The sequence below is a fragment of the Cariama cristata genome, unplaced genomic scaffold (assembly GCF_000690535.1).
Source record: "Cariama cristata isolate BGI_N322 unplaced genomic scaffold, ASM69053v1 scaffold3983, whole genome shotgun sequence".
NCBI lineage: Eukaryota > Metazoa > Chordata > Aves > Cariamiformes > Cariamidae > Cariama > Cariama cristata.
In genome coordinates this window covers 1-20,217 of record NW_009608782.1, presented here as the reverse complement: position 1 = coordinate 20,217, position 20,217 = coordinate 1, and the positions used below count along the sequence as shown (strand labels likewise).

The 20,217-nt window shown below is 41.8% G+C and overlaps 1 protein-coding gene across 1 annotated transcript; it reads left to right on the top strand.

Annotated features, from left to right (window-relative positions):
* The first annotated feature begins 10,532 nt into the window (after positions 1-10,532).
* Positions 10,533-19,135, top strand: LOC104154515 (heterochromatin-associated protein MENT-like). The gene is made up of 7 exons (XM_009697262.1): positions 10,533-10,700; positions 11,797-11,880; positions 13,471-13,608; positions 15,579-15,696; positions 16,281-16,423; positions 17,676-17,843; positions 18,734-19,135. Exons 1-7 carry the CDS (start codon positions 10,533-10,535, stop codon positions 19,133-19,135), a joined length of 1,221 nt encoding a protein of 406 aa, XP_009695564.1.
* Positions 19,136-20,217: the final 1,082 nt, after the last annotated feature.

Here is a 20,217-nt window from a genome sequence, read left to right as displayed (position 1 = left end):
CCTAGAATAATCTCAAAATGTCCCTTAATTTCCCCTGTCTCACCATGTATATATAGATTACATTCCTTCTCCCCTGCCCTTGCAGCTTCATGAGACAAGGCAACGAGGTAAAATGGTCCAGCCCTTAACATTTAATTGCCCTTCTCTAATTGCGCCTTTAACTTCTAATCACCTTGCATTTTTTCCTCATTTTTCTAAAATTTGTAGTTTAAGGTTGCTGAGAGTTCCAACCAGCAAAAATTATAAGAAAACTATGAGCTACATGCCTTCTTGCTACCTCTTATTGATGTGCAATCTAAAACCCTCAGAATTCAAATCTGCTCCCTCTTTTTAGTTTTACCTAATTACACCTGTTTCCTGGCTAATATCTGCACAGCTTCCTTGCTACCTGTATTATTGACCAATGTATGATTTATAACTTATGAGTGCATCTCAGCAAAGATAGTCATGATATTGACAGATACACCAGTGAGATTTTGATTGATGCTTTACTTCATAATTTTACTGTTACCTGCATTTAATACAATAAATTAACTTGGAGTTGTGTTTGTGTTATTCAAGATACTGAGTTACTTGGTTCTCTGAGAGCATCCTGTAAGGTGCACGGCTGGAGCATGTTTCCATTCTTGCCATTTCAAGTTTACCACCACATTATCCTGATTGACAAAGCTGAGGCACTTTAATACAATAGTGTCTTAATTCCACTAGGCTTCAAAGAGACCTGAAAACACTGTTATTCAGCATGTTATCCTAGGCATTTACTAAACATACCTGTCACAACTGTCTAGAAATAAAAATCTGACTAGAGCCCATAGGCCAGAAGAGCACCTTCCGAACATCCCTTTTGCACATGTACAGTAATGAACAAGCAATGCTGTACTGGCAACATCTGTTCTCTCCGTTGGCTCAGAGGGCAGCATTTCTGCTTTCCTGTGGCCATAAGGAGTAACATAAAGTTTTGCAGCCATTGTAGTACTCCAACCACATGTCAGAGGACATTATCTAAGGCAACAAGATTTGAATGCAGGAGGGACATACTGTAAAAACATTTACTCTCAGCAAAATTCCACCTATAACTACAACTCACTCCACCTCCACAAACGGTATTCTATTTGGAAATACTTCTCCACCCAACAAAGTATACCTACATCTTCTTCCCTGTACAAAGTGCTGCTTCTAAAATCAGTGCCCTCCCTTGCCTGTAACCCTCAGCTCGGGATTCAGCAGTCTGTCATCCAGGACCTACCTTGGTGCAGCCCAGTTTTGTGCTATTGACTCAGTTTTACTAAGAAATTTATTGCTTAGGTGTGGAAAAGAACACGAGCGAACGCTGTGCAAAATATGAAAAGTAAAAACACAGAGAAGTTATTATCAGGACAGAATAGTCAGCATAGCAAGGCTTCAGGAGGAGAAACACTTGCATGGGGAGGTATCAAATCTCAATTGAAAAAAAAAAAAAGAAGAATTGGAAGGCAACAACTAGCAACATCAAGGCTGAGAGGCTGAGCCTCTTCTAGGGAGTAATAAAGACCAGCCCTCCTCCACTTGAGTGATGCCTGGCCAGCAAAGAGTCATCAAGGTGGTAAGCTTGTTAATTCTTAGCCTTGTAGCATGTTAATCCTATCTCTCTGCTGTCTGTATTCAACAATAAGTAACTGAGAACTCCTAAACTGTGTATACCTAGTTTGAAGAGTCACTTCATGTAAGAGCAAAAGTTGCCCAAAGAGGTGGGAAGAGTTCCATGCCAAATCAAATGAAAGGTCTTCCCATGCTAATTTTTGTGCATCCCCTCGCTCATACCACACTGCAGGGCTCTGCAAAGCAATACCTCTGAGGCTTTCTGAGGAACTATTGCAGTGTCCACCAGCTGGTGAGAGGTGCAAAGGGTCAAGCAATCTGATTTTGGTACCAAGCTACTCCCAGTCCTAGCTTTGCTTGGGAGATGATGCCAAAGAGCACATCTTCCAGTGTAAGACATACTTGGGATGCAGGTGAAAAGGGTGAAAGAGAAGGAAGAGAACACATCCAGGGGGAAACACTCTTCAGACCTCATCTACTGCAAGCAACACTCGAAGCTGTTTCATTTGTGCCGCCCTGTACTATTTTCATGGTAACCAGCATCTGAGTCTCAAGTCAGGCTAACCCTTATGGAATCACGGAATCATTTAGGCTAGAAGTGATCACTTGAGATCATCTGGTCCAACCTCCTACATAAACAGGGTCAGCTAGCGCAGGTTGCACAGGACCATGTCCAGTTGGAATTTGAGTATCTGTCTCCACCAATGAAGACTACACAACTTCTCCAGGCAACCTGTGCCAGTGTTTGACCGTCCTCACATTAAAAATTGTTTTCTTGTGTTCAGATTGAATTTCATGTTTTTAATCTATGCCCATTGCCTCTTGTTCTCTCACTGGGCACCACTCAGAAGAGTCTGGCTCCTTCCTCTTTGTTACATCCCACAAGGTATTTATGCACATAGGTAAGATCCTCCTGAGTTTTCTTTGCTCCAGGCTATAAGTCCCAACTCTCTCAGCCTCTCCTCATATGAAAGATGTTCCACTCCCTTAATCAAATCTGTGACCCTGTTCAGGGGGAAGATATGGAAAACTATATCTTTCTTATACTGAGAAGCCCAGAACTGGACACAGCACTCTAGCCATGGTCTCATCAGGGCTGAGCAGAGAGGGATCTCCCTTGACCTGCTGGCAGCACTCACCCTCATGCAGCCCACAATGCTGTTGGTCATCTTTGCTATGAGGGTGCACTGCTGGCTTATGGTCAGCTTGTTGTCCACCAGGACCCCAAGGTCCTTTTCTGTAGAGTTGCTTTCCAGTCAGTCAGTCCCCAGTGTGTACTGATGCCTAGGGTTATTCCTCCCCAGACACAGAACTTCGCATTTCCCCTTGTTCAACTTCACGAGATTCCTCCCAGTTCTCCAATGTGTCCAGGTCCTTCTGAATGGCAGCACAATCCTCCGGTGTATCAGCCACTCCTCCCAGTTTTCTATCGTCTGCAAACTTGCTGATGGTGCACTCTGTTCCAGCATCCTGGTCATCCCAACATTAATGAAGATGTTAAACAGTATTGGTCCCAGTATCAACCCCTGGGGTACATCACTAGTGACTTGACTCCAACTGGACTTTGTGCCACTGATCACAACCCTCTGGGCCCAGCTGTGTTCACTTATCTAACTCATCCTTTGTCAGTTTGTCCACGAGGATGTTATGGGAGACAGTGTCAAAAGCTGTACTAAAGTTAAGGTAAACAACACCCACTGTTCTGCCCTCATCCGTCAAGCTAGTTAACTCACTGTAAGGCTGTCAGATGGTCAAGCATGATTTCCCCTTCATAAATCCATGCTGACTACTCTCGATCAACTACTTCTCCTTCATGTGTTTGGAAATGATTTCCATTAAGAATTTCTTCATTACCTTCCCAGGGACTGAGGTGAGGCTGACAGGCCTGTAGTTCCCTGAATCTTTTGAGTCAGTTGTGACATTTGCCCTCTTCCAGTCTTCAGGAACTTTTTCCAGTCACCATGGCCTTTCAAAGATAATTGAGAGAAGCCTCGCTGTGGTACCAGCCAGCTCCCTCAGCAATTGTGGGTACAAGTCATCAGACCCCATAGACATATGTATGTTCTATTTGTTTAAATGCGCCTGAACCTGGTCTTCCTTTGCCAAGAGTAAGTCTTCTTTCCAGACTTTTTGGTCTAATGGCAGGTATTCCTGAAGGACAGTCTTACCAGTAAAGACTGAGGTACAGAAGATACATTGAGTATCTCAGCCTTTTCCATGTCCTCTGTCAGTGTTTCCCCTGCACTACTCAGCAGCAGGACCATGTCTTTCCTAGTCTTTTTGTCTTGTACTTATAGACTCTTTTCCTGCTGCTCTTCACATCCCTTGCCACATTCAGTACCAGGTCGACCTTGACTTTCCTAACCCTATCTCTGCAAGATCAGACAGCAACTCTATACTCCTTCTGGGTCACCTCCCCTGCTTTCACATCTTGCACACCTTTTTATGTCAGACTCCTCTTCTCTCTGGGGCCATATCCCATAGAATTCTTCCAAGCAGATCTCTGATCTCCTGAAATCCAGGGCTGTAGTCCTGCTTTTTTCCCTGCTCCTTCCTCTTAGGATCCTGAGCTCCATCATCTCATGGTCACTGCAGCCAAGGCTGCTTCTGACTTTCACATCCATGACCAGTTCTTCCTTGTTTCTCAGTATCAGGTCCAGCAGAGCATCATTCCTTGTTGGCTCCTCAATCACATATGCCAGGAAGTTGTCATCAATGTACTCTAGAAATCCCCTAGATTGCTTGAGCCCTAATACATTGTTCTTCCAGCAGGTATCAGGGTGGTTCCCCCATAAGGACCAGGCTTCTTTCAGTTGTTTGAAGAGGATCTCATCCACCACCTTATCAGGAAGTCTCTAGCAGATGCCCACTACAACAGCACCTGTGTTAGCCTGCCAATTAATCTTGACCCATAAGCTCTAGACTGGCTCCTGACCTGTGTCAAGGCAGACCCCTGTGCCTTCCAGCTGCTCTCTCACACAGAGGGCAACTCCCTCTCCTTGCCTTCCCAGCCTGTACTTCCTGAAAAGCCCGTATTCCTCCACTGCAGCACTCCAGTTGTGTGACCTATCGCACCATATCTCCATGATCCCGATGAGGTAATAGCCCCATAACCACATACAAACTTGTAACTGCTCCTTTTTTTTTGCCCGTGCTGCCTGCACTACTGTAGGGGCATTTCAGAGAGGAACACAAGCCTGCTGATTCCCCTGTACAGACTTAAGAGGTTTACCCTTAAGGCTCTCCTGCAGGCACTTCATTCTTTACATGCCTATGCTTGAAGGGATTCTACTTTAGCTGTTTTGTTGATCACTATGTCCCTCCTGTTTCCATCACCCCAGGCCCTTGGCGTGCCTACCACATTCACTACCTCCTTGTTTGTTGAGGAATCACTCACTCCCCTTCCATTTCTAGTTTAAATCTCTCCTTACCAAGTTGGCCAGCCTGTTGACAAAGATACTTATCCCTGTTCTGTCAGGTGGATCCCTTCTCTTCCAAGCAGCTGGTGACCTTCAGAGAGATCCCATGTCCACAGAAACCGAATCCCTGCTGCCGACAACAGCAGTGCAATGAATTGTTAACTCATAGGATCTGTCAAGTCCTCCTCAGTCCCATCCACCTCACCAGCAGGAGTGAGGAAAGCATCACCTGGGCCCCCATGCCCTTGACCACTTCTCTCAGAGCCTTGTAGTCACGCTTCATATTTTCCAGGTCACCCCTGGCAGTATCATTGCTGCCAACGTGTAAGAGCAGCAAGGAGGGGGATACCAGGTCAACAGATGTGGGCTCCATCCCCTGCAGTTACTTTCATTCCTCACATTTGTTAATGGCCTTTGAGATCTGGAAGGTGCATCTACCTGTGCTGGAAGTTAAGAAAAGTTGCAAGTCTTTTAGTTTCCATGGTTTCACAATTTTATCCCCCTGTCAGGTTGGGATGCCACACTTGGATATAGCAAGGGGGGCAATCCTGAGAATTTGAATTTCCAGTGCAATGTGCTAACCATGCTTGCTGTTGCTGTTCCAAAAGGCCTGGGGGCTCCTGGAGGTGACAGGCTGGTTGGCAACAGGCTTGGATAGGAGGAGGGAAGAGAAGACAGATCTGCGGCACAGCAGCTCCTACACCATGAACAGGTCATGGTGTTCCAATGCTCCTCTCAGCAAGGGCTCTCCCAAGCACTGTCCTTTCTCTCCTGTCTGCCACAAAGGGTGGCTTGATGCTTTTGAAAGACAGTTCCATTTTATTCTTCCATACTGGGGAAATGCTATTTAATCACCTTTCTAAAATACTCCAAGGTAGCCAAAGTAATAGGTGCTACATGACTGCATTTCCAAATGACCGCTTTCAAGAAGACCTGGGTTTGCTCTGTATCACCAAAATCTGTAACTTCAGGTCCATGAACAACTCCTTGAAAGGTCCCAGGACTTTGAAAACTAAAGAAAGAAGTATCTACAGGAAACTGCTGAGACAACCCTCAATACAAACATATTGTGAGTGTGGACTGCTTGTCGCTTAGTGATTCCATGCCTGTCAAAACACAGTATATTAACATGCTTTCAGTTTATCCTACAATGAAAGATGGGGCTTTTGTCTCCCGGTGCAAATCTCAGCTTCATAAAATAATTCCTGCCACCTCTGTGGTAAACTGACCTCATGACAAGCAGAAATGGCAGACACAGCACACAATAATAAAGACAAGAAAGATTACGGTGCTGGTGTAGCATCAGTATTCAAGTCAAGGACACAAAAAAAACCCCTGATTTAAAACTGAAATGCAAATGCATCCATATTTTTGAAGGTTTTATTTTGCCATCAGTAACAGGCATGAGAAAATCTCTTTTAAAATGTTATTTATAGTCCAAACCTTTAGAGTTCTATTGTAACAGGTGTGATACTTGGTCTCATTTTCTTCCTGGGGGACATAGCTGAATGGGATTTCCTGCAGAGTAAAAATCCATAACTGAACTTAGTCTAGCACTGATTTTAAATTGTGCTGCGTTTTACTAGATGTAACTGAAAGAGAACTGATCTTCAATAAATGCCCAAATAGCCCACTCAGAGCAGACCATTTACAGAGTACAGGTGTGGGAGCACAACAATCAAACAGGCAGAAAGATACAACCTCACATCCATGCTGAGCCAGTTGGGGATGACAGATGGCTTCAAAAAAGGTCAAAACAACTTCATCAGTATGCCAGAAAAAAAAGACTGGTTTTATCAAAAGACCTTTTATGACCATTTGTCAGAGGTCAATCAACTTGAAGTCAACAGGTCAGGCATTTTGCTGTGAAACCTTGTTTCTACCATCCTGGTTGCAGCAATTCACTATTTCCTCTCACTATTTCCATCTGGCACAGCAAAACCAAGAGCACCTCTTCCTTGGTCAATTTGGTCCCCTTTGAAACTCCACTTTCTCTTACTAAACAGGATCTTGCAGCAGCTGGAATATACCACAAATTGTGTCTACACAGTTTGGGTACTCTTTCTTCATTTTCCTGTATTTTTGGCCAATCTTTGTAGCTTGTAGTACCACTAACTGTTTGGGTTTTTTTCTTCTCCTATTCATTTAGCCAAAAAATAGATAATAGCAGCTTCAGACACATAGCAGAAACATTTCTTAAGTACATAACTAAACATAATAGTGTCTAAAACATTTCTGAATCAAGCAAATAAGATGGATATTCCAGGCACAAAAACTGCACACACTCAAAACCAAAACATATGAAAAAAGAGGCACACATAGCACTCTTGAAACATTGTATGGCATACATACCAGCCAGATTCAAAGTGAATATAAGCACAAAAATGTAATTCTAGTTCAAAATATGGACTTGTACACTTTATACTGATGCTTTTTTCGTATAGGTTGACTGTATGCTAGTAATTGGTTTACTCTGCATGTGTCATACTAGTTGGCAGAGGCCATTCCTAAATAACCATATATGTAGCAGAAAAGACACAAAATGATTGCAAAGGAAATTTATCAATGCAGTTTAATCTAAGTTACACAGATAAAAGCAGAGTAAACCAGTAGAATTGCTAATTACACTGGTTTAAAGTAAAACATTTGCATACACGTAGCTGTTTTGTATTACACCTTTGCTGATAACCAATTTTACACATTCTGCTGTTTTGGCTCTCTACTCCAATACAACAAACAGTTTCAGTAAAAGAAATCATTACAAGCAGAGCTTCCAAGCAGGTTTGCAGCTTTTGGTGGATGATCCAAACTCCCTCAATGCATCACAGAGGAATAATAAGCTCGGTATAGTGTAGGGTCTGTAGCTATCTGAAGCACCTTCACCTCCTCTGCTAGGAGCAGCAGTCTCTTAAAACAACATCCATCAGTTCAAACGAGCCCAGTGTTCACTCTTATTTCATCACTTATTTTAGGTGACTGTGCAAATACCTTCTGAGTTTCCTTTGTGATTTGCTTTCTGAAACAGAAGAGCAAAAATGTAAAATACCACAAAATGTAAGGGCTTTATGTAACCTGAGGGTCACAAGTACTCAAATCCTTCCCTTCTCAAATTTAACCACAGGATGAACGAGACTAACAGTCTATTTCAATACTCCCTCTTACCCATATATTTGAGATTAGTTTCTATTCATTTCCCCTGTTCGTAGAGTAAAAAGAACAGGAAGATGTAAAATTATTTCAACATGTCCCTTGCCAACACAGGGTGGTTGAATTATTTTCTGCAATTCCTACATTTTTGCAGACCAAATGCCAAAGTTGTGAAGGACATCTGTGGGAGAAAAGCATACTGGCCTTCATGTTTCAGGACATACACCCACTAACAGTGGCCTTGAATTGAGGAGGTCTCTACGTTCTGAAAGCAAGTGATACAGAGGAGAAGTAGGGATAAATGGGGGAACACGCACATTAATACAAGAAGAGGATGTAGAGAAGAAAAGGGAGGTGCAAACATTTCTACATTTCCAAAAGTATTCATTGCCTCACAGACCACCACAGATCCTGACTGAAGACAGATCTTAACTCTTCTCTCCTTCAGGATTTCAGGTAGCGTAAATATTCATATCAAAATAACTCATTTTACTTTGGAATTCTTAAAAATTCGTATTAAATTCTTTAGAACTGAGTAGTTAAATGATGGCATAAAAGTCATGCAGGGGAAGGGAGTGCTTATTTTTTAGTATAAAGCGTAGCCCTTAGAAAAACCCCGTGCCAAGGCACAATGGTCAGAATGCAAGCCCAGGCTGGGCAAAACCTACATAGCCTGGGAGGGCTGAGTTTCCTCACCTGTAGGAAGGGTGCCTTAATCACCAGGCTACCAGTCAATTTAGGATCAGAGGACTGAGAACAGGCTGCAGGAGAGAATACCCTTCTGCTGATCCTGGAAGTGAACACACAAGACAGTATGACTCTGTAGCACAGTGTTTGGGATGCTGAGCATTGGGTGTATTGGTTCAAGCCTTGCTTTATTAATATCTAATAACTATTGGATCAGGCATCCAGACTTTTCCTTTCTCAGGTGACTGAAAGTAGACTTCGGTCTAGTAGTAGCCAAAGTAGTCGACCAGTGGCTAGTAGTCCAGTGAACCTCACAGAAACACATACGTGTTCTCTCTCTCAAGCCTGAGAAATGCTTGATTGCTCCACGCAGATTCAGTTCAGATACTCTCTGGGAACAGGAGATGGAGATATGAGTTTTAAATTCTTCAGGCAAAAATGTTCAGCTCAGCCCTGTTTCCTAGATATGCTCCGGGAGTATCAGCATCTCCAGGCACAACAGTAAGAGATATCTGATTTGAAGGTCCTGAAAAAGCTTACGTATGAGCTAGGCTGCAGGGCATCCACCTCTGAAGCACTCCTGAGAATGCTTCAAAGCAGCTGAGGAGCCCTGGGAAGCTCTGAAATCAAAACTCGAGGATCCCAGAGGCTCTGGGCATCTCTAACATTACATGGCAGCTGCCTTTGAGGACTGCAGTTTTTGATTTAAGCATGTAAATTGTGGATGAAGATAGATTTAAATGTCCAGTTGTTGGTTTTGATCTAATGCTTAACCGTTCACCTGATGTCATCTTATACTGACTTTAGTACATGTTTTAATAGTCCTTATACTGGTGAAGACAACGGAAATTTCTGAATTTATCCTAATATTTGTCAATAGTATTCAACTGATCTAAAATATGCTAATAAGAAGCACAGGTTTGTTCTGGATCCACGTACAGAAAATCAGTTTTAATCCTGGGGTTGGGGTTTTTTTTTTGTTTCCTTTGGTTTTGTCCTGTAAAAACACACTTAGAAAAAGAAACAGAACAAGGATGGAAAATCTGCAGGTTCTGATAAGCCAGCAGGAAATCAGGGAAAATTTGATGTTGTTTAAAACAGGAACTATTTGGGTTTGTAAGTAAGATACAAGAGTTTACTTGAAAAACAGTAATTAACAAATCCAGCTACAGCTTCCAAATGTGGGTTCACCTACACCAAGAACATATAAAAATCTACAGATCTCTAGTAGCCTTCAAGATACAGGTAGCAAACCACATGAATTCACCATGCTTTTTTCAGCAGAAATTAATAGCACAGGAAGTTTAAAGAAATAGAAAAAAACTCAAAGCAGCACAGTGAGAAATGATTCTGTTTCACTTCCTTGGAATTGAAGAATAATTCTACGAAACTTAAGCAAATGGGGTTTTGAAATAAGTTTGGTCTGTGAAAACATTTCCAGCTAAAATCATGCTTATCTGATGAAGAAAAAATAAAAAAGCTGAGGACATTGAGGAGTGATGGGGAAGGGAGAAATAATGCTGAGACCTACCAGCTGACTGTACTTGGTCTCTGTGCAGTTTTTTACCCATTACAGGGACATACTCACACTGTGTTTGAGGGGATGCAGGCAATCTCCCACTACCAGCTTTGTATTTTTTAAAAGAAGTGAAGAAACAGCCATCACCTCTCTCTGACACTCATTTGTCTCAGGCTGTATCGATGGAGTCTCTCTCAGTGTCAACCAACAGCTTCACTCTGGACCTTTACAAAAAGCTGAATGAAACTTCCAAAGGCCAAAACATTTTCTTTTCTCCTTGGAGTATTGCAACTGCTCTCGCCATGGTCTACCTGGGTGCAAAAGGCGACACTGCAACCCAGATGGCTGAGGTAAGCTCTGAAATTAGCAGTATATCATGTTACAGGTGGTTCCCATATAAATTGTGTTATTCTTGTGCCTATGGAGAACAGAAAGCCAACATGGGAGAACAGTGACCTGCCATAACGTTGGTACAGAAAATAACTCCTCTCACACTGCCGGCAGTCCTGCAGGTCACTATTCTTCTACTTTATTTCCAAAATCTCCCTGCTCTGCACTACCTCTACATTTAGCTTAGACTTACAGTTCCCAGAACATTGCAAGTGGTCTGCCAGAGGGAAGTTATTGGTATTAGAAACTACCGCTGGTCTTGCTTGGAATACTACCTTCCATTTTAATTGCTCTTTGAACTAATAATTCACCTAATACAGCGCACAAATAGCAATGAAGAGACAACTTTATTAAAAAAAAAAAATAGGGAGCTAAGGTATGCTAGAAAAAGGAAAGCTGGAGATAATATCACTGCTTCTAGACCCCAGCTCATTCTGGAAGCAGTATATCTGCTTTCTCATACTGCTTATCAAAGTTAGTAAACTCTCCTGAATGTGCGTTTGGCTGCACAGGAGCAGTACAAATACCTTTGCCTGTGACATAGCCAATAAATAAGGTAACCCTCCCATGAATAGTGGAGACATACTAGTACTGAAAATGTGATTTCACCTATGCCCACTTTTGCAGAACTTTTCAATCTTTGTACTCTTTTAGGTTGTATGCAGTTACTTAAACACAGTAAATGGATAGTTTTATATTTGCGTCCCAGTAGTAAGACTCTGAAATGTGCTATGCTCTTTGCTGTGTTTCATCATGATCTGAAAATAAATTCCATGCAGCTAAGCACAAACTGACCATTTATCTAAATAAATTAATGTTTGAGCCATAATATTGATCTACTATTAAGTAGTAAATGTGACTAAAATCTATATAGTAATGATACAGTTATAGAGACTAAGTTGAGAGTAAGGTCTTGTCCTCAGTAACTTTAATAGACTAACTATTATTGGGCATGACTGGCGAATTACGGTAGAAAACTGACATACTTACACAACCCTTGGGCACACTTATCTTCAAAAAACAAGCTGTATTTATGAACATTTATCATTATCACAGGTTCTCCATTTTAACCAGACTGCAGGAGAAGAAGGTTCGTCTGAGACAAGTCCATCTCCAGGGAGATCAAAGAAAAGAAAGATGGTATTTATTACAACAAAAGACTCAGAGACAAAAAACTCTGAGAATAGGATAGTTCAACATAACTACTGCTTTAGCCTTCCAACATCTGCTTGCCTTCAGTCTATACCTACTGTCTCACTTCAGTAAGAACTATATATAGAAAGAGAAAAAGCAAACAAGCAGTTAATGTTACTGTAAAATTCATGAACTCAGGCCTTCAAAAGCAGAACTGAGACACTAACAGCATTTTGATCTACCCTAATACTGTCTTACTTGGTTTTAGCTGGTCTATGGAACTATCAACAAATCAATTGCCCTAATATGCTTAGGACAATTCTCTCTCTTATCAGCTTCAGGGTTTTTTTTCTGTAGTGAAAAAATCTGTTGCATTCACACCTGATTCCAGCCCTACCCAATAAACTACCTTCCATTTTTCTCACGCATGGACACAGCAGGCAAACAAAATTCCCCTTGAAGCTAATGCATGCTGATTCACCCTTGTTCATCAGCTCCCCGGAGACTTGCCACCAGGAGGAACTGCCCAGATCTTTTTCATGAAATGAACTCCCTAAGCACTAAAAGGCTTGTAAACTCAAACAAGCCATATTTCTTTGGCATAGAAACTAAAAGAAAGCTCAAAGAAACTAGATTAGACAAACTGGAAATACAAGGGGGAAGGGGGTTATATCATTCACTCCCTAGATGGTGGGGGATGAATTTTCAAGATGAATCATTACATCCACATTCATTTTAGCAAATCACTGACTTTCTGAGATGTAGTAAAGTCTGCCTAATCTGGTCCTTGAGACATTTCCCTCTATTACCTCTTCAATCTGTTCCCATCCCATTGCAAAACCCAGCCTCTGCTATCCTGTGTCCTTTGGCTACCAAATTCTTTTCTAGGTGTCCATCCTAGCAGCCCATGTCTCAGCATGAGTGAGAAAAGATAAGAGCAAGGAATGCCACCTGGCCAACCTTATGACAAGTCCCCATTAGTCAGTGGCACAGACTCTCAGTGTCTCACGTGTAGAGCATGGTATATGCCATGGAGGAGGAGACTGTACCCAAGCAGCTGGCAGGTAGCAGCTTATTCCTCTGTTAGCAAAGCAACAGCTGGCAACAGCTGGCAAGCAAGCTCATGGTCCCTAAAACCATCAACATGGACATCCAGTACAAATCCCCTCCAAAATCCAAACAGCAATAGCAAAATTCATGCGAAACAGAGAAAATCTGAATAGTTGGTAAGTCCGTGAGCTGACATTGGTGTCTGTCAGAACAGAGTACCTCCTCAAAAGCTGCCAGGCTGCATTGATGGGTCCTTTTGAAACTGAAAATTAGGCCTGACCATGACTGAAACGAGGAGATTCAGCTTCCTGGGTGCACCGTCAGCTGATGTCCCTGAAGGCCTGCACAGCACTGCCAAAACAGATCACTGCCCTACAGACAGAGAACAATTTCTTCAGTTATACATAGTGCTGCAAACATGGAAACTACTTAGAAAAAGAACTCCATCCCCTGAAACTAATTTTTAATTAAAACAACCTGGACATTTCAAATAACCACAGCAGGTGCAACACTTCAGTGCCATATTAATTGGTGTCTCTCTCCAAGGATCCTGAGCACAAGCAAGCTGAAAACATCCACCTTGCCTTCAAAGAGCTTCTGTCTGCTATCAACAAATCCAGAAGCACGTACTTGCTGAAGAGTGCCAACCGACTGTATGAGGAAAAGACCTACCCATTACTGCCTGTGAGTTGAACATCTTTACTTGACAATATTTTGATATTAAGAGGGATTATCAATAGAGATGATAACAAATTTCCAAATGATAGCACTGTGGTTTTAGTGAGAACATGAGGATAGCCATACAGGGCTAGCCTTGGACAGACAAGAGGTCCATCTGTCTCCAACAGTGGGCAACAGTTTAGGAAGTGCATGACAGCAAGGCATGCTGTGTAGTGATGCTTCTCCAGAATCTGCTGTAGTCACCAAGTGATCTGCAGCTCAGGAACTTCCTGAACCAGAGGGCATGTCTACTTAATAGACCTTGATGAGCTGTTCTTTCATGAATTTGCAGACTTGCCCTTTGAATCTACTGCAACCCTCAGTTCCACAGCTGAACTATACACTGTAAGAAGTGCCTGTGTCTTTCGAGCCTGCTGCCTGTTGGCATTGTTACTGGTTCATTTTTCCTCTAAAGGATGCTTCTCCATACCTCTGGTCATCTTCGTCCCCTGTCTCTGTATCTTTTATAGTCTAACATTTCTGAGACTGGGGAGGGCAGAGCTGCATAGAGAGCTCAGACAATGGACACACCATAGCTTTGTACAGTGCCATTCTAGTATTCTCTCTTTTGTTCCCTACTCCTTTCTTTGTAACTCTTAAATTTGTATTTACCTTTTTGGCTGCTATTGGGCAGATTTTTTTCATGCAACTGTCCATTATAGCTTCAATACCTCATTCCTAAACAGTAATAATCACTTTCTATACGTTACACTTCTTTGGACCATTTCTAAATATTTTAAGATTTGTATTTTAATGTAAACATTTAGACCTTAGTTTTACAGAATAAATACTTTAGCACAGACCCTAGCACATATCCCCGTGGTACGCCAGTAGTAATAACCCTTCACTGTTAACACTATTTCCACTTACTTTCGGTTTCCAGTCTTTTAAAGAAACAAGACCTATCTCTGTAGTCCCATGGATGCCCAGCCTTTGGTGAGCAGTCTTAGGAAATACCTTTTGGTAATCCAAACAGACTGTAATGGCTCAACCCTGTTACCCATATGCTTTCTGACACCTTCAAAAAAATCCCAACAGATTCGTGATTTACAAATTCCCGTTACAAAATGCTGTTGACACACCTCCAGTACATCATGTTTATCCATATGCCCACTACACCTACTCTATTCATTTGCCCCGTACAGACTCATGAGTTTGTAATTACCCGTATCTTTGAAATCTTTTTTAAAACTGACGCTGTATTAATCATCTTCCAGTTTCTTGGAAGGTAGTTTTCAATGAGATAACTGTTCTTTGATCTTGGAGTTTGTTTGGTCTCCTGAGTAATTAGTGATTTTTCCTTCTGAAGTTTATTGCTCATTTTCTCCATAATCTCATTTACCTATGCTTTACAGAGAATTTCCTGCTGGGAATTTCCATTAATTGTTTCACAGCAGACAGCAATGCAAGTGTTAATTCTGCTTTTCTGCCATGACTTCATTCTACCAGAACATTCCCTTTATACCCGAACCTCTATTGTCCTCACAAACTCTTGGCAGGTTTCTCGCCCCTGAAGCAAACTACAAGACTTGTTTCAACTTTATATGAGATACTCTTCCCTCTTGTACTGAACTCTACAGCACAAAGCAGGACAAAAAGTATTTAAATAATATGAAAAGGTCATTTTTAGAAATTAAAAAAAAAATTGTGGAGAATGTTTGTTTCATGAGGTATTTCAAAATTACAAATTTGCACCTTGGATTTCAAACAAAAATTTGAAGTATCAGTTTCCTTGAGATTGAATTTCAATCAGTCTTAACACTTAGTATAGAATGTATCAGACCTTATTTTAAGAGTTATCCCATTTAAAACAAATTATATTTTCTTCAATTATCTATTAGAAGATTGTATAATCTGTTGAAGTGATTATTTCTAACATTTTTATAACTCAAATTGAACTAAATAAGCATATATTTTCCAATTCTATCTTTCAGAAATTCTTACAGCTCATTACAAGCTATTACAATGCAAAGCCACAAGCTGTAAACTTTAAGACAGCTGCAGAACAAGCCAGAGCACAGATCAATTCGTGGGTTGAAAATAAAACTGAGAGTAAGTACCACTCTGATGGCTTTTTTTCTTGTTTCATTTTCAAATCATTTGTATTTCCACATGTATTGCTTTTGCAGCCAAGGATCCATCAAAGATGGAAACTCAGGGGAGGTGATGAGCAAAGTGCAGTTAAATAGCTTGAAGAATGCTTCTCTCCAAACCTAACTGCTGCTCCTTACAAGGTCCTTCCCTTGATTCTTCATCCCGTAGCCTCTTTTGAATTATCTCTGTTCAGAGGGAGGCACAAGCAGATACTGAGTGGCTGCACTTCAATTAATGAGGGTTTTACTTCTGCATTCTTCAGCTGCTTGCAACCAACTTCACAGAACATCCAAGCTATTCCACTTTATCCACTTTCCAATGCCATTTACTACTGAAATTGCAATAAATACATTTAAAAACAGAAACCTAGTGAGATACTTCAAAAGTCATTTTTACCATATGTACACCATGAAAAATGTACAGTAAAAAAACCTCCCAAGTGCAAACATTTTTGCTAGATAGGTAGGCACAGAGAAGGCACAATTAAAATTGGCTAGTTACAGTCACACTGGAATAACAGTCGTCTTTGTCTGATTTTGAAGGGAAAATACAGAGTCTGCTGCCTGCAGGATCTCTCAATTCTCGCACTGTGTTGGTCTTAGTAAACGCCATTTATTTCAGAGGAAACTGGGAAAAAAAATTTCTGGAGAAAAATACTTCTGAGATGCCCTTCAGACTGAGCAAGGTAAATTCCTTGTCTATATGCCTTTTGTCACATGTTAACATGTCTATTATTGAAGAGCGAGAAACCTCTAAATATTTCCCCTGCGTTTCATATGCCACTGCAACACTACTCATAGCTGGGCACATGGTATAAACTCAGTGAGAACGGCAACTGTGAAAATAAGTCAGCATTATCTTATTTGCATATATCCATGAGGATAGGATTTTTGATTAATAGCTCTGCAGTATCAAAACACTTGAGAACACTGTGGTTAAGTAGCTTAAGGACAAAGAAATTTCTGTAAGCACCAAGGTCCCATTTTCAAAAGGGACTGAGTTGCTTTTGAGAACAATGCCTACACACCTACAGCTCTTTTCTGCTTTTGAGACACACACAGTCTATGCTCTGAGCTCAAGAAAGCTGAACCAGCTGCTCTTTCCTCACACACCCTGGCTGTCGCGTAAAACGTCAGAGGGAATTGTCATGGGGTTTTGTCTTTTAGCTGAGTGTGTAAGGATGATGTATTCAGTATACACTGAGGGCATGTTATTGAGCTAACAGTATTTAAATGATCTTGTGCTGATGATTCACAGTAGCTGACTGCATGCATAGTTTTGGACTGTGTCAAAGGCAAGCAAAATTATTTATCAATGGAAGCACGTATCTTGTTTGACATAGATTATGAGTGCAAACACCTGTTGTATGCCAGGCAATGTGAAGCAATTGTGTCAATGATGCGACTGTGTATCTGAAACCTACTACACTACGTGTGTGGTTTTAGGATCTCATGGTACATGGTTGGCTGACAAGTGCCCACCAAGCTGCTCTATCACTCTCCTTTCTCAATAGGACAGAGGGAGAAAAATAGGATGAAAAGCTCATGGGTTGAGATAAGGACAGAGAGATCATTTACCAATTATCATCACAGGCAAAACAAAGTTGACTTAGGGAAATTAATTTAATCTATTGCCAATTAATCAGAGTAGGTTAATGAGAAACAAGACCAAATACAAAACACCTTCCCCCCACCCCTCCCTTCTTCCCAGGCCCAACTTCACTCCCAAATCTTCTACCTATCCCCAAAAGCAGTGCAAGGGGACAGGGAATGGGGGCTGCAGTCAGTTCATCACACATTGTCTCTGCCGCTCCTTCCTCCTCACTTTTCCCCTGCTCAAGTGTGGGATTCCACCCACAGGATACAGTCCTTCATGTACAACGTGGGTCCTTTAAGGAATGAAGTAACACTATTTTTTATGTCTGATTTTTTTCACAGACCAAGACTAAACCAGTACAGATGATGTTTCTGAGAGATACATTTTTGATACTCCATGAAACAACCATGAAATTCAAAATCATTGAGCTGCCATATGTGGAAAATGAACTCAGCATGTTCGTTCTCCTACCAGATGACATCAGTGATAACACTAATGGCCTAGAGCTGGTAAAACTGACCTACTGTTGCATCACATACACTACGAGACAGTAACAGAAACAGATGAAGTGAGGAAGAATGAGCTTCAAAATCACGGTTCAATAGTTTCTGATGCACGCATACTCTGTATCATAAACTGTACCACCATGATTTCTCAGCTCAAGACTCAGGGCATCTGATAACATTGCAAACACAGTATTTTACTTAGGGATGCATCTAAAAACTATGTCCACACCACTGTCTTAGCCTATTTTGTGTCCTCTTCTACTGCCAGAATAGCACAAGGAAAGCAAGGACCAAATGTGAATCGCCATGCCCTGGAACTATCTTCTCCTGAGGCCTATATTAATTCATTTTTACAACATTTGCAGTCCAGATTGGCACTCAATATTTTGTGGTGAGGTTTCTCAAACTAAGTGCTGACTACTCTGACCCAGAAGGTACCAAGAGCCACTCACGACCATGCCAGGATCAGTTTCAGATTCTAAACAAATCAGGGCAAACATCTTTCTATTTGTACCTGAGGTCCCATGTGTTCCACTTATTTACCACTACTAAGAGAAAAGTTTTCCATATACACACATAGCAAGCCCCTATTAATATCATTATAAGCCACAGATTGCAAAAAAGCAATATTCTTTACATCAGTAAAAAAAACCTGAACTACTCTGAGGGTTCAGGCCTATACCTCACCATCTTTAAGAAAATAAATAGGAGTATAACTCACTCGGCACTGTGCAGGATCATGCCCTATGAATACGGCACACAGTCCAGCTGTGACCACTGCTGGTAGCTGGGCTTTATTTTACACGTTCTCGATGAGTGTTAAGACACTGCTGTGTGCACATCTTGTCTCTGTACTTCGCATTCCAACTATTTTCTTCCTCAATTAATTGCAGGTAGAAAGAGAGCTGACTTATGAGAAACTAGCTGAATGGACCAAATCAGCCAATATGATGAAAGCCGAAGTGGATCTGTACCTTCCCAAGCTGAAGCTGGAAGAGAATTATGACCTTAAATCCACTTTGAGCAGCATGGGGATACGAAATGCTTTTGACCCTGTTCAGGCTGATTTCACAGCGATGTCAGTGAAGAGGGATCTTTTCATCTCAAAAGTTATTCACAAAGCTTTTGTGGAGGTCAATGAAGAAGGTACTGAGGCAGCAGCTGCCACAGGTGTCCTGATGCTGAGATCAAAATCACCAACAATGACTTTTAAAGCTGACCACCCTTTTCTCTTCTTCATCAGACACAACAAATCACAAACCATCCTCTTCTTTGGCAGACTTTGCTCACTCTAGTCAGAGTTACTCCTTGCCCTGCAGAGCAGGAGATGCTTGCTTGCCAGCACAGAGGCAAACACCAAAACCTGAAACTCCTGCTGCAACTGCGGGGAGCAAGACCTGAACCTTTTCTCCGTCAGACCACACACCCCAGGGCCTGAGGCACAGCTCCTCCTGTGCCTCCCTCCTACCCCGAAGGGACAACCAGGGCAGTGCCAAGGGGAGCGCACGATGCCTTGCATCCACAGAGCAATCCTGGTTGTCATCCAGACCATGCCATCAAGGTTAGCTATGTCCTAACCACTGTTAGCTATGACATTTCTATCCCTTCCTCTCACAGCAGTGTGTACAAATGTATGCTAACACAGTCCCCTTCCTCACCCTCATGGCCAGAGCCCCTGATCCAGTGTGGTCTTAGCACTTACTCCCAGCAGTTAGACCCAGCTCCTCTTTAGCCCTTGCACTACAGCTGGCAGCAGACCCTCCCCACCCACCCAAGGCCTGTGGCCATCCCCTTGCCTTCCTTCCATATCTCAGCTGCAAGTCTTCATCAGCTCCCAAATTAACCTCAAATTAGCTCCTCATGTCACTTCATTAACAAAGGGTTAAACAATTCAGTTAAATTGACAGAAAAACTTTCTTTGACAGAAAAATATTCTTTAACCTGATATCCCAAGGTTGGGAAGCATTAAGAACAAATGATGAAAAGGGGACACGTTATCTAAGTAAGTAAGAATGTAGAGAGAGACTTTCAAGAGAGGGAGTTCTAGACAAGCTGATAAAACGTTACAACCCACAGATATCGACAGTAAGTTGGCTGACAGCAGGACAAAGGTAATTGTGGTACTGGGAGGTCACAACCTCCAACTCAAATGGCCCCCTGCAAAAGAGGGCAAAACCCCACTTTGGGAGCATGTGTAGTTGATAGAAAGGCTTTATTAGCGCTAACTGAGGATGCATACTAATTTACATTAGAAGTGAGAAACTTTTACCCATCCTAACTGTGAATAACAATGAATATGCCATGTACAATGAATATCCAAATATTTTACTGTATGTAATGTGTATTTGCATTTGGCTTGGTGTGCATGCTAGCAGGA

What these genes read in the sequence shown, in the direction of transcription:
- LOC104154515 (XM_009697262.1), top strand. Translation starts at nt 10,533, where the DNA reads ATGGAGTCTCTCTCAGTGTCAACCAACAGCTTCACTCTGGACCTTTAC. An exon ending in TGCCCTTCAGACTGAGCAAG is followed by an intron (nt 16,424 to 17,675) that starts GTAAATTCCTTG and finishes TTTTTTTCACAG; the next exon opens with ACCAAGACTAAACCAGTACA. An exon ending in ACACTAATGGCCTAGAGCTG is followed by an intron (nt 17,844 to 18,733) that starts GTAAAACTGACC and finishes AATTAATTGCAG; the next exon opens with GTAGAAAGAGAGCTGACTTA.